Source organism: Tiliqua scincoides, chromosome 14 (genome assembly GCF_035046505.1).
Source record: "Tiliqua scincoides isolate rTilSci1 chromosome 14, rTilSci1.hap2, whole genome shotgun sequence".
NCBI lineage: Eukaryota > Metazoa > Chordata > Lepidosauria > Squamata > Scincidae > Tiliqua > Tiliqua scincoides.
In genome coordinates, this window is record NC_089834.1 from 8325555 (window position 1) to 8352626 (window position 27072).

A 27072-nucleotide genomic window follows, 5' to 3' on the forward strand; every position below is an offset into this window, starting at 1 on the left:
TTGCCCTAGAGATGGGGCTCCACTCTGCACCCTTCTTCAAACGCTGCCTCTACCGAAGGGTCAGGCAGCTGCACAGCCACATCTCACCCTTTAATGCATCACTGATCGCAGCCCTCTCACAGTGGGATCATGCCATGCCACATGACCACCACAGCAGTGGTACTACGTACCACCAGTCATACTGTGATGGCTGAAAAGCACTGCTCTAGGGCATCATTCTAAGACAGCAATCTCACATTTTTTCCCCCAGACACCACCATCTGGCCCCGTTTTCATTTTTTTGACCTATGCTTTTTCTTACTTTTCTCATAAGTCCAAATTTAAATGCAACACTGGCCACAGGCAAACTGCTCAGCCCTGTAACCGAGTCATTTTGTTGCACATATGTGGGCTGGTCCTATGTGTGCAACATCTGCACACGAACGATCATCAGGGCAAATGTGTCAAGGACATATCTCAATCTCCACTCCACTAGTCTTTTTCCTTCTTTCATTCCTATTAGCATGGAATTCCTATTCTCCTACTTCATACATCCTGCCCAGAACGGAAGCACTGTACAATCTGAGATGTGTGCCCAGCCCTCTCTCCGAGGGCAGGGAAGGGGTGGAAGAGACACATCCAGGATAGAATGCTGCAGCTCACACTGAAACGACCTGAACATGGCAAGATTGCTGGTGCAACCCTGTTTGGTGAAGCCGTAACCCACCAGGAGAACGCCAGGGTTCAAGCAGCAGACAAGTGTGCTCTGAAAGCAAAATATTTCTGGCATTTCTAATTAGTGAATGTTAAAGTACAGCTACAACCCTTCTAGCATTTCCCAGCCTACAAATGTAAATGTTATTTTCTAGATCAAAGCAGCACTTTGAAAGATAAATCATATATTATGCAAAGTTCTAGTTACTTCATATACAATTACTTCCTTACTAGGGGAAAATCCTCTCTCACTGTGCAAATGGGTAAATAGTTCAGGAGGCTTTTAAAGAAGACAAGCAAAATAATCAGATATCTCAATATGTTCACCAGTCATTAAAGACAGAAACATCTGCTTTAGAACAAACATCTGACTCAAGGTATTAAGCCATTTTCTGAATAACCTTTAAATACTTCTGTGGTGCTTCTGTTTTCCCACAAACAAACGCCAAGGTTTTTTCCAACAAGCAACATGTTTGAATTTTAAGCAGGGGGAGATTTGCTGATTTAAAAACCATAAAAACGGAAAGCAAAATCTAATAATAAAATGCTTTTTCAAATTACTGCTTGGAAAGGTTACAAAATGCCATTGTACATTCTGCATTTGTTATTCTCCTGCCTGTTTTACATAGTTAAGAATAAAAGTCACACAAAGTACCCATGTGTAATTTAAGATCGGTATCCTGGCTGGAATCGTGCCGTTTCCTCAAAAATCAGTTCTTTCAGCTTTTCTTTTGGCAAGTCATCCAGCTCCATGTCAAACTTGAAGGGCGCTTCAGCTACAGGCTTTTTTAAAAAAAGCAAAAAAGTTAGTTTCTGAAACATGAAGTCATTGCCTCTTTGGCATTTTATAGGCATGGAGATATTTGATCAAATGTTAACCATATGAAACAAAACCTATTTGCTTCACATGGACTACAGAGATCCTGCATTTCCAATTAGTACGTACGTATTTTATCACTAACCATGACCATTAACTGGTTCACTACAAATCTTTGCATATTTGGAATACCAAAGCAGCAACAATACAGACTCTGGTGCAATGCCAGCAAAGACACAGCAATAGTTTTGGCTGCATAATGTGTTTTTGGCTACTTGCAAAACACACCTAATTTGAAAGCAAAGAAAACTGAAAATCACATGACCCGCAATCTTTCCTATTAACTGTCATAAATGCATATTATATGAAGTAATGCTAGCAATTTATAGTTTGCCTCCCCAACATTAGAAGCCATTTAAGGAATCACTTTAAAATAAGTTCAAAAATTTACAGTTACAAATCAAATGGTCCTCTAACCTCATCACTTGGGTCATAATACTGCTCCAGGTACGGATGGGCCAAAGCTTCTTCCACTTCAATTCTCTTATGGGGGTTGAAGGTCAACATTTTATCCAACAGATCAAGAGCTATGGCAAAGATCATTTTAAAATTAATCTTTTCATATAGCAATGGTCTCTCCCTCCCACACATGGCTAACAGGGAACTTCCTATTTCACAGTCCGCTTGTGCCTGGATGGCAAAAGACTACTGAAGGGCTGGGCAGGGCTGTCGTGAATATGTACTTGTTAGGCCTTGGTTAGCATGTGGAGCCTGAACCAAACTACATCAGTAACGGAGAAGTGGCTAGCAGTTCCTAGCTGCAAGAATGTGAGTAAACAAACACAAAGATTGTTGTCTCTCCTCTGCTGGCCAAAAAGGACAGACAACAAGAATTACAACCCATTGGAATGCAGCACCTTTGCAGACAGAACAGCGGCCTTATTAAGTTGATGAAATGCAGCTGTGGATCTCGTTGGGAGGGGTAAGAACTAGGAGGACTAGCAGCCAGGCCCACTTCGAGAACATTCTGTCCTCAAAAGTTTCTGATTGGACAGTCTAAATAAGTATGAAGTCACCTCAGTACTATCAGCATAAGAAGTATAATAATGAGGCCCAAAGGGGAGGTCCGGCCCCTTCTTGGACAGAGTTTTTGGGTGCAACATCCTGCACACTGTGAGCTCCATTGTCTAACATGGGCATCTGGCCTCACAGGTGGCCTGGAGCTAAAAGATCTACAAGAAGCTGACCCAGGTGAGTGATAGGGATTAATAGAAATAGCCAGCTAGCTTTATTATTTTATTGCTGATATGTTTCCTAGATGTTTATGCCTATAGCATTTGCTGCCTTATGTAACTTATGTAACCTTATGTACTTAATAAACTAAAATCTATTTTACTAAGTTGTTTCATTGTCTGCTGGGGACAAAGGTTCAGAATCCTGCCTAGCCGTTCAGCAAACTACCAAGTGCTCACTGAGGTCTAGTAACTTGAGAACTGAAGCTTTAATTGGAGAAAGCGTTCAAGTGACTGCAAGGGATAGAATTAAGCCTATAGAGTCTCAGTTTCCCTGGACTAAGGCACTGGCACGTACAGGGTGGTGGCAGTACTACTGAACAAGGGGCCTTGAGTGCTTTAGGGTTCGAGTACCAAGAACTCTGAGCACCCCAAACCCCCCTAACTTCGTGACAAGAGCAAAAAGAACAATGTATGGGAAGCAAGAGGTTGGACTGGGCTCAACATAATCTACTGATCATCATGCCCAAGACTGGCAGCAACTCTGCCTGGAAGGATGGTTGCTGGTCCTCCTCTCCTTATTTCCTTGCTGTTACCCTCAGCCCATGCACATATGCCCTGGTTCGCAAACTCCTTGGGGGAGGGCAGGTGCTCAGCAAAGGTTGCTGGGGCTGATTGGAAATGAATTTTACTTATATGAGCCAGGTCCTGCCTCCTGGGGGTGCGAGGAGCCCCCAGAGGTGTGAGGAGCCTGCAGAGGCTTCTGCAGGGCTCCTGAAGCCTCTAAAAAAGTTTAAAAATAGTCGGAACACAGTTCCTGTTTTCGATCAGAAAACAGGAAGTTGATTCCTTTTTTTTTTTACTTTTTGGAGGCTGGGAGAGCTTTGCAGAGGCTTCTGCAGGGCTCCCCACACTCCCAGGAGGCAGGAGCTGGATCAGAAAAGTGAAATTCACTCCCATTCAGCCCTGGCAGCAGCATGATCCTGGGGATTGTGCTGCTACCTTTCCCTCCCACCACCCCTTAATGAGACAAGAGGCAGAGCTCTTAAGGCTGGGGCATCACAACACCCCAGTTTGAGAACCTCTGGCATAGGTGGTGACTGGAGGATTTTCTTCTCTCTGCTATAGGTACAGGTAGTGAGAAAGGGAAAACATACCTACTTTTGCCTATTCCTTTCATCCACCATGCGTGTGTAATGCATAGGATGTGTACACACGAAAAATGTTTACAGTACCTGGAGGAAGTGGATCTTATTTTCTGTAGTCAAACTGACTGAGCACTCCCAAAATATAAAAATCTAGTTGGGGAGATTTAACAAGTGTTTGCAAGTGATGCATGCAGTAAGAACCAGGGCCAGCATGTCCAGGACGCCAACAGAGGCGGTCACCTCAGGCAGTGGATTCACAGGTGAGTGCAGGCACCTGAGCCCACCTCTACCAGTCCTGCTCCTTAGATTTGAAAAGAAACAGGGGAATGAAGCAGAAGAGGAAGCATGGAGGTGAGGACAGTGATGAGCCAGACTTTACAATTCCTTTCACTCCACCCTTCCTTTCTGAATCCAGGAAGTAGCAGAAATAGTGACTAATCATACTGGGTAAGGGAAGAGCAGCATTTGGTGCCCTGATTCAGATGCTGGAAGACTCTGAGCCCAGTTCCTATGTGGCAGACATCACTAACTGCAAGAACGTTTGCAATGGTTTTACATAAAGCTACTGGTGTCCTACAAAATATTTTGGCTCTGGACAAGCTATAAAAAAAATAGAGTCTGGTGGTAGCTTAAGGACACTCAATGTGCCAGGAGACTCTTTGTTGCCTTTGCTCCTAAGATGGCAACCCCTCTTGATATTAACAAAGCAGAGCAATGCTTACAACTGAAATGTCTGCATCTCTACCGCAGTAAGCAAAAAATTAGCCACCTGAAGATTAACCCTTAAGTGTTATGTGCTCATAACTCAGCCCTCAGGAATGTGAACTGAGAACAATGAAAAGCCACAAATTTCTAGATTTTCGGATAAGTAGAGTACTTTTTGGTAAGCTGTAGATGAATTTGAGATTCATCACTGACATCCTTCAGTCTTGGGAGACTATGGTATTGCGCTCTGAAAAGTGGTTCTGGAAGTGGCTGAAAAGGCCAATTCGGGAGTGACTATCTCTTCCACACTAGGAGCAAACGTAGTCTGTCCCTGGTGTGTCTCCCTGGCTACGGGCCTTTCTTCTTTGCCTCTTTGCCTCAGTCTGTTCTTAGAGGTGATGTGTTTAACAGGGACAGCCTTCACAAGATAGCCTGGAAATTTCCCACTCTGGTTATATTTTGCATCATTAATCTTGTCACACTATATTCCACCAAACTGTATTTCATTACTGGCTAAGTTACCTTTGGGATCAGCATTTGGAAACAGCCTGTTCCATGGCACCTTATTTTTGTATGGCAGAGAAAGCAAATAGTTTCTGGCTTTCAAATTGATTATACAGTTCAAATCCTCTTGTGAAGGAGATCCAAGAATCCCTACAAAGCAAGAAGAAAATGTACTGTTGTAAAAACTAAGCAAGTGCATGTATTTAATATTAAGCTCATATTTAATTCATTTCATAGATTTGATTTTAGGAGGAACATGCGAACAATTTAACAAGATGCACTTCCATTCCCATCCAAGCACATTTTGCACCTGGCATTATTTACAATGTCACGCCTTCCCTTGAAAGAGAAAACCAGCTGTGTCTGCCTCTGTTTTGCCCAATATTCTGTATTGTTCAGTACTAATGAACAGCCTAAGTTAATCAAGCTCAGCTTAAGCTCGAATGGATCGCATGTGTGGCCTTCCTTTACTTCAGTGGGTTGCAGCAGTGAAAACTGGCCATGTGCACTGACCATATACACCATGGGCAAATCTGGCAATTCTGATCATGGACAATTATAAACAAAATGCCTCGCAGGTCACACACAGAACCCTGATGGGCTGCAGGTTGCCCACCTATACTGACAGGCAGTAGGTCTCTGGGGTTTCAGATAGGCTTTTTAAGCCCTACCTTGAGAGGCCAGGAACAGAACTTGGGAAAGGTAAGGTGTACTCTGGTATTGATGAATGTGTATAATAGAGGGCCACAGCTATCACCACCATCTGTATCAGCATGCTGGAAATCAAGATGATCAATTAGCAAAAAGCAGTTACTTGCCTACTTCAGTCACAGGAATCTTACCAAGAATATGGTTCAGTTGATCAAGATAGTGTTTTCCAGGAAAGATGGGTCTGTTTGACAGCATCTCTGCCAAAATACAGCCTACAGACCAGATATCAATAGATTTGGTATAACCCTGCAGTCAAAAGGGAAGAAAAAGTCACTTGCAGAACTGATCTGCTACCTAGTTTAATGCATGAATGTTTAGCAGTTCTAAGATATGGCAATTTGGAAACACAAGATTTCAGTTCTAGCACTTGAGAATCATCTGTTATTATAGGCAAACCATCTATTATGTATAAAGCATCTCGTATGTGCCAGGTGCTATGTAGAAATGAGATACACAGGTCACTGCCCATGGACTCACACCGGTAAAAACGTGAGACAAAAGGAGAAGGAACAAGGAGGGGGCGTGAAACTTGCTCCTTTCCTTTTTCTGGTTCTAAGTTTATCTAGCTATGGCTTATGTTCAGTTTAGGAACAGGTTGTCTACACAAATCTTGAGATTGCTCAGATTCAGAGTTTGGAAAAATAAGCTGCAAAAATACCTTGAAATTTTTATTTTGATGCGATACCATTGCCTGTATTAAGTTAAAACTTTAATATGTCGATACCAATGATCAGTTTGCTGATACACAAGAAGGCCCTTTCAGCTTTATTCACCCCCCAACGATGTTAAGCAGATGGTAGCTTCTTGTAAACCAGTGCTTCTCAAACTGGTGGGTTGCGACCCACCAGCCTGAGAAGCCCTGGCTCTGGCTCTTTGAGGGGAAGGGGGGAAGGCAGCGACTAAAAACTGGAAGTGTTTCCAAATTTTTTTCTTACTGCTACAGAGGCGTGGGAAGGGCGGAGCAGGGACTGGTAAGTGAACTCCCTCCATCAGCCCTAGCAGTGGCACAATCCTGGGGATCACGCTGCTGCTTTCCACCTGTCCCCGCAAACTCCCTGGGAGCGTGAGAGCCACTGTTGGAAACATTGAGTTTTCTTTTTAAATGTTTCTGCTCCGAACCTTTTTATCTTTTTTTTCTCCCCTCCCCCACCTTGTAGCGACAGCCATGATGAAAAGACTCGTGGTTACTGATTTCAGCGCATCTCATAAAGTTAGCTATGACATCAGGGATTCCTTTTCTTTAACACTATGCGTCTTTTTCCCTTCCTCTGACAAGAAAATGCCATTTAATTTCCTTGAACATAGGTTAGCTTTTCATTCTTTTGTCATCACCAATGAGAAAGTTTCCACCATCTTACCAGGGAATGATGGTCCCCCCAAAGCTTATGATCTTTTGTATTTCCACATTAAAAAAAAAAACACCAGGAGTTTCTCATCTTTGTTGAATGGATATAGCTATTCAGGTATGTGTTGCAATCCTCCAGCGTGATGTTTGCATCCCTCATGTCTTGAGGTACTTCACCTTCTCTCCAGCGGAGACAGAGGATTTCATGCAGCTCAGTAGCGATGATCTCTTTGCAGCACTTTAGGACTTCAGCAGGGATGCTGTCTTTTCCGAGTGCCTTGCCAAAGGCAAGGGAGTCCAGGGCCACGTGAACTTCTTCTAGGGTTGGTTCACTGTCAAGCTCCTCCAGCAAAGGCAGGCACTCAATGTTGTTCAGCGCTTCTTCGGTGACTACATTTTCTCTGGAATATAGCTCAGAGTAGTGCTGCACCCAGCGTTCCATCTGCTGCGCCCGATCCTGGATGACCTCGCCTGTGGCAGACTTCAGAGGGGCAATTTTCTTCTGTGTTGGACCTAGGGCCTGCTTGATACCGTCATACATCCCCTTGATGTTGCCTGTGTCAGCTGCTACCTGTATCTGGGAGCACAGCTGAAGCCAGTAGTCGTTAGCACATCTCCTGGCAGTCTGCTGGACTTTGCTGCGAGCAGCTCGGAGGACCAGCAGGTTGCACTCACTGGGACAGGCCTTGTGTGCTGCTTGAGCTCTCCTCTTTTCCTCAATGACTGGTGTCAACTCCTCAGAGTGGGCTTCAAACCAGTCTGCCATCTTGTTGGTCTTCTTGCCAAATATGGACAAGGCGGTGTTGTAAACGGCATTCTTGAAATGTTCCCATCTGTTGGATGCATTTGCATCGACCGGGCCTGGAAGAGATTCCTCAAGTGCTCGTGCAAATTCCTCCACTTTTCTCTGATCCCGGGTCTTGCTGGTATCAATGCGAGGTCTTCCTTCCTTTTTCGTGTGATACTGTCGCTTTGTTTGCAGTCTCACTCTGCTGCACACCAGGGAGTGGTCAGTGTCACAGGCAGCACTCTGATAGCTGCGTGTGATCTTGGTGCTGGGAAGGCTGGAGCGTCTGGTGAGAATCAGGTCGAGCTGGTGCCAGTGCTTTGATCTTGGGTGTCTCCAAGAGACTCTATGTTGGGGCTTCGTGTTGAAGAACGTATTGCTGACACAGAGACCATGATGACAGCAAAACTCTAGCAGGCATTGGCCATTCTCATTCATCTTCCCAATGCCGAACTGACCTAAGCAAGTGGGCCACGAACTGAAACACTCTGCTGAAACAGAGACGCCTGCATTGGCTCGGTCATGTCGTGAGAATGGATGATGGCCGGATCCCAAAGGATCTCCTCTATGGAAAACTCATGCAAGGAAAGCGCCCTACAGGTAGACCACAGCTGCGATACAAGGACATCTGCAAGAGGGATCTGAAGGCCTTAGGGATGGACCTCAACAGGTGGGAAACCCTGGCCTCTGAGCGGCCCGCTTGGAGGCAGGCTGTGCAGCATGGCCTTTCCCAGTCTGAAGAGACACTTTGCCAGCAGTCTGAGGCAAAGAGGCAAAGAAGGAAGACCCATAGCCAGGGAGACAGACCAGGGACAGACTGCACTTGCTCCCGGTGTGGAAGGGATTGTCTCTCCTGGATTGGCCTTTTCAGCCACACTAGACGCTGTGCCAGAACCACCTTTCAGAGCGCGATACCATAGTCTTTCGAGACTGAAGGTTGCCAATACAAATGCAATCCTCCAAACACCAGATTCTGAGGTCCTATCCAAAGAATTTTCCAGCACCAGATGAAAAACACCCGACCTCCCTAGACCTAAATGCCTCTAGTGTCAGGAAAAGCTGCTCAAAAAACTCAGTCTGGCTCTTACTAGATGCATATATTGTACCTAAAGACCCATATCTTAACCCACTTCTGCCCAGCCCATAGGTGTACATATTTGATCCCTGTTCTGTATATGCAACATTGGGCAGAAAAGGCTTAAGGAACAGATACATTAGCATCTTATAAGGTTCTGTCACCTGGAAACTGGAGTTAGCTGCAAGAATTATCCCCTCCCCCCAACGCTTTTAAATCTGCCAGTGTCTATAAAGTGTCTGCAAATCAGGAATGGTAAAGTAATATAGTCCTGCCGAAGACCTGCAAACTTCTTGCAGCATTAATGCATTAGGGTGTATAGTGTAATCCCGGATCTAGCATCCACAGATTTGACTCACACCGGATTCCATGGCTGCCAGGTGAAAGTAACTTCCAGTGTGCTTGACAAATAAGAAGTGACTTTCTGAAGTCTCCAGGAGGCCTTCTAAGGACTGCGGAGGCTTCAATGGGCTTTAGAAGGCCCACTGGAAGCCTCAGAAGGCCACTCCTGATTTGCTTGTCAAACTGGAAGCGGCTGTAAATGAGTGTATCTGCGGATTCCCTTAACTTCCTGGAATGTATCAACGGCAGACCTGAACTTTGGAGAGAAACTATACCACCCACTTGGGCTTAAATTAATGAGAAAACCAGGTCCTAGGGCAGTGCAATTAGAACATTTGGTAACCCCACTAAGTAAATTTACTAAGCCCTTTAAGACTCATATCCTCAAAGTTCTTTCCAAAGAAAGTGCCAGTTTTGAGTGAGGAAGATGTATAGAAGAGTTGGATGCTATAAGACTGAGGAGTCGGCTCTGCCAGCTTTCTCATCTATCCTAATGTCTCTGCGGTGACAAGGAGGAGGTAATCTACCCAGCAGAGTGAGATGAGATGTAGGGGGGAGCGAAAAGAGCTGCAGGAAAATTGCGCTTAATTATACATTTCTCCCACACTCTGTGCTGAATACAGCAATGCTACAGTATGCAAGACCAACTCGACTTAAGTTAATTGAGAAGGTGTAATTCTCTTAACAGATTCATCCCATCTGGAGAGAAAGGATCGTTTCTATCAGCCCCACATCAGGAAGGCTTCACAAATGTGCAGCATGATCGTTTTGAATTAACCTGCCCACACAGAGAGTGGTAGCAGCCTCATTTGTTTCTTCTGCTCGCTCAGAAGTTATTTGAAGGAGTTCTTTATGTAGCAATAAACTGATGGGAAAACTTCCAAATCCAGTTGTCAGAAAATCTCCATTCAGGTTAGAATTCTAGACTTCTTCCGCCATTCCATCACTACACAAATTTGGGACATTTTCTGGAAGCGTATCTGGGAGTTCAAGACAGAACTTCTTTCCCTCTCACTATCTTTAGCTTTAGGGATTGTTGTGAAAGGATGTCAGGATCCCTTCCCTAAAAGTCACCCTTCTCATTCCTTGAAATGTACTAAATACTCTTTCATTACACACGTTCATCATCCATGGCTAGGAACTACATATTGGTTACTGCATATCAATATCTCTTAATTTTTTTAGGTGAAAAGGGTGTTTTTTGTATACAGTACTTTAATTTTTTATTCTTTCATAATAAAATGGTGATAACCGAATTGAAGTTCCCTGTCTCTTCTTTAAAGGAGGGGAAATTCTCTGGATTACACTGATCTGTTATCCACAGCTCTTCTATCAAATACAGCTGTGTATTTAATTTTGGCTGTATGCTCTCTCTCTCAAAGTTAAGGACTGGTCCTCCTGTGCCTTTAAAGAGAAATATAAATTAATAACCCCCTCCACCAGCTCTTTTGGTAACAGGCAGAGGGCTGAAGTTTGTGTGTCTACTGCATGACAATCATGTCGGGCAGGATATCTCTGAAAAGCACTCTGCTAAACAAATTCTACAAAATCGTGTTCAAGAAGATGCCTAAATCCTGCAGCACCAGTCCTCACCAAAAATTGTTGTTTTTCCTGCTTGCAATACTAATGTTGGGAAAATTCTCCAACTGTTGAGAATGTGGTGATGCATTGAGCGGCCAGAGAAGAACCACATCCTGTTTGCACTTTGGGATCATCCTTCATTAGTTTAAGCTCAACAGTAGGGACTTTAGCACTCCTATAGTATTTGCTTTGGACATTTGTGTCCAAAAACATTTCACTGCAGTTGTCTAGGCTGTCCTGCACAGGCAGGAAGGAGAAACCAGGAATCCTAGAACTACCACCTTACATAGTTACACCATCTCCTCTCCAAAGCCAGCTGTGTGTACCTGGCAGACTATGCTTACAAGTCAACTAAGATACTACATGTTAACTGGAATGCAAAGATTATCACTGGTCATCTATACACAAAGTAAATGATCAACAAACCTTTTGTGAAAGATTCATTGATTATTTACATTGTGTTGATGACCTATGATATTTCCACAAACAAACCAAGAAGTTCAAGTCTTTCAACTGCTCTTACAAGCTCCACCATGTCAATTATTAGATGTGAATTACACTGAGAGGCACATTTTTGTTTTTACTGAGGCACATAACACTTGGGATAAATCAAGATTTTCTTAAAGTTGGACTTGAGAGAGAAAAAGGTGGGAGACCTGGCCAGAAATAGCAACTTATCTTCCAGGCATAGTCCCTTCTCACTTCTTTATATTGAGGCAGTGCTTAATAGAGAGGGGCTACGGCTCAAGCTTTCTGAAAACTATAGCCTCTGACTTGAGAGCTGCACCTCCAATGGGTGGTTGCTGACTGAGTCATGAGGGAAAAACACTCTGAAGGTTGGTCACAGTGAATCTTCTTGGTACTACCTATCTTCCAGAACTCTCACCACCAAAAGAGGTTGTGTCCTTGAATCAAATGAAAAACAAAAGGGGGCCAGCAAGTAAGGTTTAGGAAAAGCAACGTTGAAAGGATTATACACAAGGAAGAGAAGAAAGGGGGAAGCAAATAATTTGTAGGAAGATGATGAAGAGTAGTATAAAGGGGGGAAAGCAGCATTTGGGTGCAAGGATAGCTAAAAGGATGAATGAAAAGTATGGAGAAAACAAAGGAGTGCATGATCAAGAGAATTCCGCATTCTTTCTTCTTTTCCCACTTCCGCCCACTACCATGCACTGTCTGCCTCCTGCTGGATGAAGCAATCACTGACCTGGGCTACTCTCACTGAAAGAGCAAGAGCAAAAAGCTCCACAGCTACAAGTAGCTTTCTCCTACTGTGAAAATGCTTAGTTATGTATTATGTATGTATTCTCTCCTAAAATTGACATGCTCCACCCCACCATAAAAGCAAGACTAAGTGGTGTGACCCTGTCAGTTAAAACTTTGGGCACCCTTGCTGTATTGGATCCTAACGGCAGTCTAGTGAAATACATATAACAAAGGAAATGTTTGGAACACCACAGGCACATACAGCTCTCACCTTAGAATTTAACATGATTTCAGGTGCTCTATACCAACGTGTAGCTACGTATTCTGTCAGGAACCCAGTGTGATCATGATCTGGATCTGCAACGCGAGCCAATCCAAAGTCACAGATCTAATATTAAACAAAACAAAAGTATTACAGCAGAAGCAGCTATTTCTCTTGTTCAACCGTTGCATTGCCCCTCTCGGACTTCCAAGATACAGTATAAATTTTACACAGTTGCTGTCTAGACTTTAAAATCCAATCTACTTGATTGTTTGCTCCACAACAAGCAGGAGCATTTACAGGCCCCATTTTGAGTATTAAGGAAATGAGAACAACAGCTTAACCAATAAAAATAGCTTTTTTTAAAGTAAGCAAGTCATCCATCTTAAACAAACATTTTGTTGTTGCTAAAAAATTCACTTGCCAAATACTACTATTGAGAAATGACCTTTGCCTCCTCACCATTGCATACAGCTCTACATCCTGCACTACAGCATGATCTGCTCAATTGGCATAGGTTGAGGTCTTTTTTGGCACATAATATTTTTTTGGTATTTTGTTTTGCTAGTGTAGAGTACACACACAGTTGGCTATGTCAACTAACTCTTATGATACATATTATGCATGCCTTTCTATTGGAAAAAAACTTCCTCATTCTGTGGTTAAGGAAGATTGTTTTAACTTATAAAAAAAGGTACTGACTGAGGTCACAAAAGATACTAACCTTGAGATCACAAGTGGTGTTTAGTAGCAAGTTGGAAGGTTTGAGGTCCCTATGCAGCACATTGGCTGAATGTATATATTTTAAACCTCTCAGGATCTGGTACAGGAAGTAACAGATGTGGTCATTGCTGAGATGTTGAGTCTTTAAGAGCTTGTAAAGGTCTGTCTCCATGAGATCTTGCACAATGTATCTGTAAGTCAAATTAAGGCAAGCAAACCAGAATTCTGCTCTAGAAACTGGAACAAACTGCTACACTCCCAAGTTAAGAGTTCACTTCTGCAATGCAAAAGGAATTACAAACATACTGGTAATTACAAAATGGTGTAGTGACCACTCTACTAGGCCTAGTCAAATCAAGATCATATTATTTTCCTGATACAGGGACTAATCAGGATTTGAAGGCAGCAAATTTGCACAGTTTACTAAACAGCCAGTCTCTCTGAGAATTCCTAAGGCACCTTTAAATATCAGAATTCTAAATCATAGGGGGGAAGAGAAGGCAGGTCCAATGGCAAGGTTTGAAAATGGTGTTATTCACCTTACTCAGAAATAACCCCTTGGTGTTCATTAAGACATAGGTTGTAATCTTATCTTACTCACCAGAAGCAAACACTTCAACCAATGGTTAATGACTGGCGCCCACCACCCTTTTAACTGCGTGAACTAGGGAAAAAGTAGTTTTCTATCACCACCCAAAGGTAGAGGAAGACTGAGAAAGATGGAGGGCACCTTCTGAGTCAGACCACTGGTCCATATAGCTCAGTACAGGTTGAGTCTCATTTTTCATGAGGGTTCCCAGAACTCATGTGGATGGCAAAAACCGCACTATAGTAAATCAATTTAAAAGTCTCTTTGCTCAAGTGATTTAAAAACAGCCTTGCTGACCTTTGTGATGTTAAGATAGAGTCATTAAGACCATCCAAAGATCAGTCTCTCTCCAGGGGTGTTCAGGGGAAAGGGAAGGGTCACTTGGAGAGAGAATGACTGATGGATTGTCAGCTGGTTGACCTCTCTCTAACTATTGTAAAGGACTGTTTTCCTTTAATTTAAAGGACCCTTCTCATCATGCTGAGATAAAAATCTCTACAAAAGTAAGAAGAGCATTTTAAAGCGGTGCATTTTTCCCCTTCTCCAGGGATCAGCACATTCCTTCTCATTTGCAGTGGCTATTTGTGTTGAGTCAAATCCGTGTATAACAAAGTTGGACCTGTACTGTCAACACTGACTGGCAGTGGCATTCCAGGGTTTCAAACAGCTGTCTCCAAATGGAACCTGCATGCAAAGCAGGTGCTCTGCCTGAGTCCATCAGACCATCCTCAAACTGACTCCCCAGTCCCTGCATCACAAAGGGTGATGTAGAAACTTTTCCTATGTAATATTAGATGTAGAAGGAAGTTACTTGTGGAAGGTTACCCAAGACTAACCACTTTTTAACACTACTATGCCACTAAACCTCAAAATTCACCTAAATTTAGAAGGTGTTTTTGAATAACATTTACAGCAGGCAAAACACAAGCCCAGTTACCAGCAAGATCACAGGAACCAAGTTTTAAATGACTGAAAATAGGTCAGCACCAACATAAATGGTAAGCATTCGTTCAACACAAAAGAGAAAGCTGAAACAAGGGGAGCAGAAGGGGACTGACAGCCAGTATAGCACTGCTGCCAAGAGACTCCATTACCAATCAGAGTCTACAGTTAGAATCACATCCAGGCTACAAGCTCACCATGTTGGTCTTGGCCAAGCTGATCAGCTAAAGTCCCATCCTATGCACAATATGGGGTTATCACTGTCCTTCTTTAAAAGGCTGGGGCTTTGAAAGGGTGATGTATGGGAACATATCTTTAAAGGATACACATCTTTCATTTGTTCAATTGTTGGAGTTCTGATAATGTCATTGATACCAATTATATTTTCGTGCTTGAAGCGCAACAGGATTTTAATCTCTCTCAGAGTTCTCTGGCAGTATGTCTGGTGTTCAAAAGGGCTGATTTTCTTTATAGCCACCCGAACCTTGTTAACATTGTCATAGGCAGAACTGAAAAGGAATTATAAAAATAAATATATGAGAGAGATTTGGTGCAAGAAGCTGGATAAGACACAATAGCAATTCCCCTGGTTCCAGAGTTCTGATCATTTGTCTACTACTTCAGGTAGAACTGTAGTGGAGTAGCTGAAATCATGTGGACAATGAAGAACTGTGTTTAAGTGAACATTTTTGTTGAAAAATGGTATGTAAGTATTCTTAATAATTATCACCACTGTTGGAAGAGCTTGTAGTCATAATAAATATTTCAACTAAATAAGTTGGGCAATTGATATGATGGCTCCAAGAACATGGACTGGGTCAACTATGTGTGTATAATTTAATATATCAACCTTAGGAATTAGACTTTTAAATACCATTTGTTAAACACATGTTTTGTGTTTAGAAACACAAATCCTTTTTGCATTTAAACAACATTTCCAAGGCTATTCACAGACAAGAAACAAAGTGTTTTGTATGGTTGCATTTTGAGAAGATTAATACAAATTCAGAAGGGTCAAAATCCCTGTTCCCTATTTATTATTAACTCCCCAAGTCTTAGTGGAATCATGAAGATTCGACACGCTGCCGACACACCAAAAACAGTGTGAACAATCCTACACTCCAATTCAGCCAGTCTCTCACCACTGGTTATCACCAGCTAGGAAGGGCAGGTGGCAAGGGGTTTGACTCATTCTCAAGAGACACCAGCTACAGTTTAGTGACGCAACTGTCACAAGAGTAACCAAGATGATTTCCAGCTCTGAGCCCTAGAAATTAGAGGGAACACCTTGTCATACGAAGACCCTAGGGTTCATGAGGAAAGACTTGGAAGAATCTTCCAAGCAGTAGATGTTTAGTCTGGTTAAGTTTTGAGCAATACGTCACATGTTCTAAGAAAATTTTAAACAAAATTCTCAAAAAGGGACACCATACACTACAAAAAGCTCAAACCACATGATAACTGTGTTACTACTTTTCCAGCTCAGACAATATGCCACTGATATATCTAATAGGACAATGTTTTCCACCGATATTTTTTCAGTCACGTGTAGGCACCTCTTTGTATCAGCCCTTATCTCGTATCCACTAAATGATTTCCAGGGTATGCTGCTGGCATGAGCTATGCTTTCCTTATTCAATAAAGAGTTGTGTCTGCCAACAGTGCATCTTTGCAACACTTGCTGCTACTATATTGCATCGTCGTCATCATCATCAGGAGAGCAGAAGGCTCAAGGAAGCATCAGCTTAACAGCTTTCCTTTTGGACTGTGCCACACTTAGAACCTAACCAGATCTTCTCAGAAGTAAGTCCTATTTTGTTCAATGGGGCTTACCCTCTGGAAAGTGTGGTTAGGATTGCAGCCTTATTACCATAGCATCTCAAGTCCACATGTCTGGATTCCCATGAATGAGACTGCTTAAAGTAGTACTCTCTGCTCTCTTGGGAACCTATCCCTTTTGTTTTTTTCAGGGTCTTGAGGTAGCTGGCCACAGGCTAACACATCTCTGGAAGAAACCCACATTCATCCAAATCTGGGGTAAGAGCTAAGTTCAGTCTTTCCTATCTGATGGAATGAAAAGCCTTCAGCTACAAATATTTCCATTTTGTATAAAGCAGTACAGTAGACCAGTGGTTCTCACACATTTAACACCGGGACCCACTTTTTAGAATGAGAATCTGTTAGGACCCACTGGAAGTGATGTCATGATCGGAAGTGACATCATCAAGCAGGAAAATTTTTTAACAATCCTAGGCTGCAATTCTACCCACACTTACCCAGGAGTAAATCCCACTGACTATCATTTTTAAAAGATTATACATAGTAGCTTGTTAAAAGTACAGGTCTGTAACATTTCCCCAAATGTAGTCACATACCATGGTAGCATCAAGTCGAATATATTAAAAATAAAATACTGCCATAAATGGGGACCCACCTGAAATTGGCTTGCGACCCATCTAGTGGGTCCCGATCCACAGTTTGAGAAACACTGCAGTAGACGATGGTTACATTTACAGCAGCAGTTTCTACCTATCCTATCAAAAGGTCACAGAATCATGGAAGCAATGCTGTTAAAAGCCACCTTCTCCACTGCCATGGCACAGTGCACAGCAGGGGGCTGCAGAAGAAGGGGGAAATGGTTTGAATCAATTCTTCTACAGCCCCTAGCACACTGCTCCTGAGGATCCATACTCTTCAGTAGTCGTTTTTTGTGCGGGAGAACATGGCTTCCAGCTGCATTGCTTCTGCGAGCACAATGCTTTGAATGCAACCCACCATCTCTTAAACCTAAATTTATTATTCTCTTATGAAAAGTCTGCTTTTCTTTGCAAGGCAAGATATTTGAGGGAAAACTTCTTGGCCAGTCATCATATGATACATACGTCATCCACTGGTGCTTCTGAGTGACTTTTACTCCTTACTTATGCTGACCGCTGCAACTGGCTCAGAATCACACCCTTAAGTATTTATGGTTAATATTCTAAATTTAGTTAGTTATCACTAACTGAGCTTAGGATACAACCCTAGGACCCTGCCAACAATTTACTATTCAGTCATAAATAGCGTAGACTATTTACTGTTCAGTTCATACAAGTGTTCGAATGCAGCTGGACATGATCCTGAGTATTCCAGTGCTTTTTTTTAGAACACCAGTATCGCGCGATACCATAGTCTTTCGAGAATGAAGGTTGCCAACAAGAAATTAAGTTATTATTATTAATATTAATAAAAAGAAAACAGTGCAGACTTTGAGATTGAACAAAGGCTCTATTCAGTTTGAAATCAGTGTTGTAGTTACCCAAATCAATTAGTACACACATTTATTTAGAAAAGTATCTTAAATACATGGATGTTGCCAATTTAAATCCCACTCACACTTTGGAAACCGTGTAAGTCTTTGCGTGGGGGTGAGGGCAGCAATGCAATCACTATGATAGCGCTGCGGCCGGGCAGGGAGGGTTTTTTTTACTTACCTGGGGATCACTAAGGCTCTCTGGAGGGTCTGGGGAGCCTGTGACCCCCCTCTGCAGCCCTCCCGGCGTCTTCAAAATGTAGGGAAAAAAGGGGGAACCCACTTCTGCTTGTTTGTCCCCAAACAGGGAGTTCCCCCTTTTCTCTACATTTTGATGCCTGTTTGGGGACAAACAAGCAGAAGTGGGTTCCCCCTTTTTTCCCTACATTTTGAAGACGCCGGGAGGGCTGCAGAGGGGGGTCACAGGCTCCCCAGACCCTCCAGAGAGCCTTAGTGATCCCCAGGTAAGTAAAAAAAACCCTCCCTGCCCGGCCGCAGCGCTATCATCGCTGACAATTTCTGGGCCTTTCTTAAAGGGGAATGGCCCTTTTTCGGTTCCCTGGTGCAACTCAAACTGCAGGTTGGGACCCACTAGGTGGGTCGCAAGCCAATTTCAGGTGGGTCCCCATTCATTTCAATATTTTATTTTTATAGATTAGAGACGATGCTACCATGGTGTGTGGCTGCATTTGGGGAAATGTTACAGACCTGTACTTTTAGCAAGCTACTATGTATATTCTTTTAACAATGACAGTAAATGGGACTTAATCTGGGTAAGTGTGGGTAGGATTGCAGTCTAGGATTGTTAAAAATTTTCCTGCTTGATAATGCCACTTCTGGTGGGTCCTGACAGATTCTCATTCTAAAAAGTGGGTCCCAGAGCTAAAGGTGTGAGAACCACTGGCCTGGTGGATTGTGACCTACCAGTTTGGGAACCATTGGCCTAGCTACATCTCTCCTGTTACCAATTTTTAAACGCCTTCCCCAAATAAAATTTCAACTGATATTTAGGTTTATTTAAATCTTGGGATGTACACTGATCTAGGGAATTATTTGGAGATAGTAATAAACATATAACATAGCCTGAGTGGATAGAAGGCTATATACCATCCTTTCACTGTCTGCTACAGTTGCATTTTGCTTTCTTCTTTGACAGAGTTGACATGGAGATTATCTTCCTCCTTCCTTTAAGAAACTGATAATCACTTTCTGCCATCTTAGAAAAACCATTTCCGTAACCAACAGAAAGAGTGTTAACAAGAGAGTGTAGGTATTATGTTTATTTTTCCATTTATGAAACTTGACCAAGCCAAGGTAAGAATTTACTGACGTAGTCATGTTCCTAATCACAGAGCTCTACTGTATAAGTATGTATAATCACATACTCATACTGTATATGACCATAAAGATACAGTACAGCATATTACATCACATCAAAATACTGTGATCAATCATACATTGTAATCAAATCTATCTGCATTACCAAATTAAAAAGATTACAGCTACAATCCTAAACACACTTATGTGTGAATAAGTCCTATTGAACTCAATAAGGTTTACTTCTGGGGAGATGGTCTAAACTGGAACTGAACTAGAAAGTTTAAAAAAATAGTGCCAAACCAAGGTTTAATGGCTAGTTTTCATTATTATAACAATTGGTAAGCATACTTGATCAGGAAAGACGCAAATTAGGAAGTTGTAAATTTGCTTATGTAGATTATTTAAACAAATTATTCAAGTTATCTACCCTGATTAGGCAGAGGGACAGGATGTGGGACAAACAGCATCAATTTTATTCTCAGAAGTAAGGTGGCTTGTTTTAGAATTGCTTTAGAATAGCAAAAGTCAAGGGGCACCTAGCGGATCCCAAAGGATCTCCTCTATGGAGAACTCGTGCAAGGAAAGCGCCCTACAGGTAGACCACAGCTGCAATACAAGGACATCTGCAAGTGGGATCTGAAGGCCTTAGGAGTGGACTTCAACAAGTGGAAAACCCTGGCCTCTGAGCAGCCCGCTTAGAGGCAGGCTGTGCAGCATGGCCTTTCCCAGTTTGAAGAGACACTTGGCCAACAGACTGAGGCAAAGAAGGAAGGCCCATAGCAAGGGAGACAAACCAGGGACAGACTACACTTGCTCCCAGTGTGGAAGGGATTGTCACTCCCGAATTGGCCTTTTCAGCCACACTAGACGCTGTTCCAGAACCACCATTCAGAACGCGATACCATAGTCTTTCGAGACTGAAGGTTGCCAACAGTCAAGTGGATCAGAATGGCACAGTAGTTGATTGGCCACAAAGAGGAGAAAAAGACCATAAAAGGTCTGGCTCAGAGGCACTTGACACTAGATGCATTTTTTAAAAATAATAATACCAGTATTTATATACCGCCTTTCTTGTCACTGGATTTCTCCTCTGAGTTTAATCCAAGGCAGTTTACATAGGCAGGTTTTCTAACTTTTAACTCTTAAGAAGTTAATGATAGTGCCCCTTAATATATGTTGTGATGGGATTGCTTATTCCATGTCGCCAAGACTATAGCAGTGTTTCTCAAACTGTAGGACGGAAGCCACTAGGTGGGACACAAGCCAATTTCAGGTGAGTCCCCATTTGTTTCAATATTTTATTTTTAATGTATTAGACTTGATGCTACCCTGGTATGTGACTGCATTTGGGGAAATGTTACAGACCTGTACTTTTAACAGAATACTATGTATATGCTTTTAACAATGATAGTAAATAGGACTTACTCCTGGGTAAGTGTAGGTAAGATTGCAGCCTAGGATTGTTAAAAATTTTCCTGCTTGATGATGTCACTTCCGGTCATGACATCACTTCCAGTGGGTCCCGACAAGATTCTTTTTCTAAAAAGTGGGTCCCGATTCTAAATTTGTGAGGACTACAGGGCTCAGTGGCTATGCCTTCGCTTCCATTTGTGCTGGCCAAAGCACTATCTGAAAAGCCAAGAGCGAGACAGCAGGCAAACATTACCAGAAGGGGAGATGCTCTGCTATGGACTGGCATATCTGCATGTACCTGGGAAACTAACAGACCAATCCTAACCTACACTGGAACAGGCACGCCTGTTGCCTATTTGAGGTGGCTCCAATGGAACTCAGAGTAAGGGGACTTATGTCCCCTTGCCCCAAATAATACCCAGCCACCTCAATTTAGCTACTCAGATCTGCACCAGCTAAATCACTAGATCAGATCTGAGCAGACTGGTGTAAGGCAAGGTTGCTTGGGAGGGGGTTAGGATCCAGCCTAAGTGTCAGAAGCTGGTTCGACCCACACCCCAAGCCTGGCCCATCCAGCAGTCTGTCCAATCTCCCAACCCCCTCACGCTGGCCTCTCCAGGCCGGCACAAACTCACCTTTCCAGAGTGGCACAGAGGCTGGATTTGGCCCCCACAGGCTGGTACGCATCCTCACATCGGCTCCGCCAACTCCCAAGTTATTGCAGACGTGTCTTACAGCACGTTTGCAACATTCCTGGGCCAGCACAAGTCTCTTGCCGGTCCAAAGAGTACTCTGGATTCACTCTTAAGAGGGATACATGCAAGTCTTGCTAAATACTTCCCGCAAGACTGTCAGAGCTGCTTCCATTGTTCTCTTGTTTAGCAACCAAGCTGTACAAAGCAGCAGTTTCATGCACAACACACACACACGAACTACACTGCAAATACACCACCACGTAAAGTTCTTGCTGGCTAGTAACCCCAGAACAATGCTACTGAGCTGACTGTCTGCATGAATGTGGTCCTTCCCAAAGTCATTGATCAGTAAATGGCCAATAAGCCCTGCAAATTAACAAATTTTTGCCCAGCCCACAGGTGTACACATTTAGTTCCTGTTGCACATATGCAATGTTGGGCAGAAATGGTTTAACTGGGGCGGCAGAGGCTGTCTTGAGGGGAGCAGCACAAGTTATATGGCAGAGGTTACCCATGTCTCACGCACCTCTACCAGTTGACAAGATTTTACCTCTGTCCAACTATAGTCCATTATGTTCTCTAGCAGCCCCCAAGATCACCCACCAACTCAAGTAATGTGTGTTCAAGTTGCATTAATGTCTATGGGACCTGACATATGGGCCCCAATTACTTCACTGGTTACACCATTAACCATATCTGGGTTGTGTGCACACATTTACTGGTACTTTAGCACACACAGTTCAAACAGACAGGAGATTTATTCAAATCTGCTGATTTTAAAAACAGCCTGAAGTGCAATCTTGTCTACATGATTCTTTACGTCTGAGTCTTCCTTTTTCCAGGCATGTCTTAGCTCCTTCCATCATAACCTATCTTCATATGATACATGCTAGTTTTATGGACACATTTCACAATCACAACCTACCCCAAGTATCTACAATACAAGAGCTCTATATAGCATGTATATCAGACCATATTGGCATGGCAATAATTAAGCACACTGGTAATGGAAAGCAGGTATTAAGTGGAAGACAAGTGACTTAAGAATGGCCAACATCCACCTTTTTGCTATAGTTAACTTACTTGTATTTCCACAGGTACACTAAACTAACTAGCTTTAAGCCATAAGCCAACTACCAGTTATTAATGGTCCAATAAGCTAATCACCATTAGCAGTGAGTGCAAATTGGTTATAGTAGAGGTTCTCAAATCATTTAGTGCCGGGATCCACTTTTTAAAATGGCACTCTATTGGGATTCACCTAGCTTTGCGAGGCTTTAAAAAGGGTGATATAGAAAAAAACGGTTTTATTTATTTATAAGTAATACTTTATTTATTTGCAAAAAAACTCTAATGAACAGCTTCAAGGCTCGAGGGGCTTAGTTATGTGACCCAGCCTTCACCTGCCCCCTGCTACCTGTCATTGACAGACTTGGGGGGGGGGGGAACACCAGAAAAAAGAGGCTCAAACATTTATCTCCCTATATTTACACAAGCTTGCAAACTGCAGGAGCTTAGCTGTTTTAAGGGCAATTAGCAGATATCTTACAAGCTTCAGGAGCTCAGCTCTTTGCAGGGCAATTAACAGTTATCTGACTTTTGAACAGCCCCAGGGTCTGAGGCAATTAGTTATCTGATCTTTCCATCACAGTCATCAGCATGCATCCTGTTCCACTGGGATGGATGGTGGCTGGAGTAAATCAAGAATAGCAGAAGCTCTTTTATTCTTTCTAAACCTTATGAAAATGAGAGAAACCCTTGCCTCTCCCCCAAGTGCCCTGCCTCTCTCCCCAACTCGGGGAGAGGAAGGAAGGAGTAACAACACGTACAGGCCGCTAATAAGAGTCAGGCCAAGATTTGTGGATCCCTGCCATCAATGTGATGTTTGGTGATATCCGACCATTTCCTTCCAATCTTTATCATCCTTTTGCTTTCCTTCTATCATCATAACAATCAAGCAGTGATAACTTATTACCAGCGTTTAATGAAATCTAATCAGACAATCTTGATCTTTCTCCTTCACCCTTTTTCACTAATTGCAGCATACCCATGACAAACAGGCAGTAAGGAAAGGGGAGGAGGCACGAGCGAGCAGAAAAATAAATAATGGGTGTCCCATGTGTAAGTAAAATGCAGGAGAGAGATGATGTCTGATTTGTTGCTTTCACCCTGAACTCATTTCTGCAATGAGGGTTCAAATGGTTTCCCATTATCCTTCCGAGACCCCCCAATGAAGCTCTCATACTACATACTCAACATCAATCAAGCTAAACATATTCATTAACTCACATCCCCTTTGGTTCTAGAGTCTAAAAAGCAACATGGTTATTAGCGAAGTTCTGTTTTAGCACTTTATATTTACCCTGTGGCCTGAGTTGTTCTGTACTCAGCGTCAAAAACAAAAACACAAATAGTGTCACCATTTCATGCAGAAAGCATTTTGTTAAATCACTGGTGGGGGAGTAGTAACAAAAAATCCAGCCCTGTACAGCATTTTAAACTCCTGCTACCCTATCAGAGTACAGAAGGCACTCGCAGAAGGATGCCAAGAAGCATTACTAAGGCATGTGCCAAAGCTGCAATCCTCACACACACTCACTTCTCACTGAACTCAGCAGGGCTTCTTTCCAAATAAACATGTACTGTATAGGATTGAGCTGAGAGGTTGCAAATCAAACATGCATGCTCACCTCTGAATAAGACCCATTTTTCACATGCTCACACGCTTTTCAAACAAAAAGCCCCCACATTGTCTCCTAAAGAAGTTCACTGCAATGCAATACACCAATGCTGGTAGACAGGCACTATGCAAGCTTTGGAGTTAGTAAAAAGTGTTTCATTTGAGGCTGCAATAACATATTTGTGTGCAGCACAAGCCTTTAAAAGATAAGAGGCAAAGAAAAAGAAGCAAGTGAGGAGCAGGTCACAAAAAATTGGTCTTACTCTGAGGTCAACGCACATGCAGGACTTGCAGCTTTTCATCTATAACTTGCTTAGAAGAAAAGCTCTGCAAGAAATGCTTATATAAAGTGCTGGCCATCAGCATTTGCTGTGTGACATTTCAATTACTGTGTGCTGCTTTGGGGGGGGGTGATGTGTTTGCCTGAAAAGTAGGTTAAAAATAAGTGTGTTGCAGTGTGCATATTTTTCAGCCAGATCCTAGGCATACTTAGCTTGGCAATATAGCCCAGTGCTTGGTATTGGCATTCAGTGTACTGTATTGTGACTGCTGTCTCTCAAAGCAGCTCACAACAGGTTCTAAATGGCAGCTTGTCCAAAAATCAAAATTATCAGATGTTCCTCCAAGAGTGCATACAGATTTCTCAGCCTGATCCTATCCAGATTTACTTGAAAGTAAAGCCCAGCATATTACATTATGATTGCTGCCTCCCAAAGCAGCTCAATGTGTGCATTTTAGGTCTGGATTTCTGTCTGAAAAGCAGGTAAAAAAGAAATGAATCTTCTTCACAGTCTGCACATGGGTTTCTCTGTTTGATCTCCTACAGGTTTAATTGAAAGTGTTTTTTGGTTTGGGATATGCATGTGTGTCTGCATACAGGTTTTCAAAACCCACCTTATGCAGGTTTACTGGGAAATAAAGTCCAGCATATTGCAGTGCTATTGCTGTCGCCCAAAACAACTCAAAATGTGCAAGTTTTTGGTTTGGAATGTATCTATTTCCATGCAGGCTCTTAAACTCCATGTTATGCAGGCTTTCTTGGAAGCAGAACTCAGAATAACTACACATCACCATGTGCGTTTTGGTTTGAACTTGATCTTATAAAGGGTAACTTGGACACAGAGCCCAGCACTTTAATGTGAGCTGCTTTGAGGAAAGACAGTAATCAATGCAATCTGTGGGGCTCAACTTCCTGCGTAATGTGGGTTCAAAAGCGTACATGCACGCAGACACACCAAACCAAAAACACCACAAGCTGCTATCTCCCCAAAGCCTGCATAAGATGGGCTTCAATAACTTATAAGCATGCAGGCATACACAGACAAACACTTCTAAGAAAAACACACGTTCATGGAGAGCTGCTTTGGAGACAAGGTAAAGCGTGTGCTTGTGGCTACGAATCTGCATAAGAGCATACACATGCAGAAGAGCAGTGGCCATCAACATTTTTCATGCCACTGCCCCAATATATAAATAAAGTCTGAGACTGGAGACCCCACTGTTGATCTCACCACCCTTTGCAGGACCCTATCTGCCCACCCCTGTCCCATTGCCATCCACTTCCCCTCCCAGCACTGTTCACTGTAACCAAATATTCTTACTAGAGAGAACAGAAAAAGTTTCCATGAAGGCTGGCACTAATGAAAGCAATCTTAGCACAATTGCTGTGAACCTGAGCAGGACTGGGACACCATCTCCTGAGACCTGAAGGGGTGCACCAGATGCCTCCCCTTGACCTGGTGGTGCTCTAGTCCAGGGGTCTTCAACCTTTTCCATTCCTATAAGTTGTTGCCACCCCACAACTGAAGCTTTGTGACCTGACCCCAAAGCTGAAAAAAAACTGTCCTAGACTATCTCTATCAAACCCACCCCTGCTCTATTTCAGTGGGCATTTCCCAATTGGTACAACTGCCTGTCCTTCGCCTCCTGGGGAGGGTATAAGCAAGGAGGCTTTGCAGCCCCCTGGGGCACCAATCCTGAGGCTGAAGAACACTGCACTACCACATCCTGACCTGCACACTGAAATCCTGTATGTGCTTCACTGGAGGCTGCATGGTGGAACCCAAAATGGAACATACAGGAGGACTGTAAGTTGCAAGGAGCCCACAACCCTGGTTAATTAAATGGGGTGTGCAAGGAGGCTTTGCGGCCCCACTGGGATATTGGTCCTGAGGCTGAGGGGTGCTGCAGGAGAGCTTCCCAACCCCATGTGAGGCAGGCTTCCTTGGGAGTAGGGCCCAGCAACACTGCGTGATGGCTGCTGCTGCTGCCTCCCAGAGAGCAGCTCCAAGGGTGCGCATGCAGACATGCTCCAGGGCATGCGTGTACACTGAACCATAGGAAAGGGAGGGGGGAGAAGGAAGAAGGCAGGGAGGTAGGGGCGGGACAGGGCAGGGGGGTAGGGGCAAGGTAGGAGGCCAGGGTAAGGGGTAGTGGGTGAGGACAGAGCAGAGGAATAGAGATGAGGAAGGGGGAAGGATGGGAAGGGGTGAGGAGGGGTATGAGGGCGGGATGGGGCAAGGGAGGGGGAGGGCAGAGTAGGGGCAAGGGAGAGGAGGCAGGCAGGGCAGGGGGTAGAGGAGAGGGCGGAGGGCAGGGGGAGGGAGAAGCAGAGGAGAGGGGAGGGCAGGGGGAGAGAGCAGAGCAGGGGTGGTAAGGCAAGGGAGGGGGCAGGGCGTGGGGAGGGGGAAGGGCAGAGTGGGGCAGGGGAGGTGGCAGGGGGTGGGGAGGCCTTACCAGACCATGCCGTAGGCGCCCTCGCCGATGTAGGAGAGGTTGGCGTAGCGCGGCCCCACGTCGAAGGCCTGCCCGCGCACCAGCTCCGGGGCGCCCACCGGGTTGGCCGGGGCGCCCGCGGTCCCCGACACCGCTGCCATGTTGCGCTCGGAGGGAAGGGGAGACTCCGCCCTCGCTGCCCCCAACCGTGGGGGAAGGAGGGACGCGACCCACCGCCTCAGCCTCCGCCGCTCACCTCGTCCCCTCCGCCGCCAACGGCCTCTGAGGAGAAAGG

The 27072-nt window shown here is 43.8% G+C and overlaps 1 protein-coding gene across 2 annotated transcripts in view; it reads right to left on the reverse strand.

Moving 5' to 3' along the window:
• The window catches only part of MAPK1 (mitogen-activated protein kinase 1), a 36240-nt gene extending 9168 nt beyond the window's left edge, over positions 1-27072 (reverse strand). For both annotated transcript variants that reach the window (XM_066609539.1, XM_066609537.1), the window contains exons 1-8: positions 26799-27072; positions 14989-15171; positions 13133-13322; positions 12418-12534; positions 5942-6056; positions 5118-5249; positions 1988-2097; positions 1349-1476 (exon numbers count right to left, since the gene is read on the reverse strand). In XM_066609539.1, the coding sequence (XP_066465636.1) occupies positions 1360-1476; positions 1988-2097; positions 5118-5249; positions 5942-6056; positions 12418-12534; positions 13133-13322; positions 14989-15171; positions 26799-26938 (1104 nt within the window). In that variant the 5' untranslated portion in view covers positions 26939-27072 and the 3' untranslated portion in view covers positions 1349-1359. The remainder of the gene's footprint in view (positions 1-1348; positions 1477-1987; positions 2098-5117; positions 5250-5941; positions 6057-12417; positions 12535-13132; positions 13323-14988; positions 15172-26798) is intronic.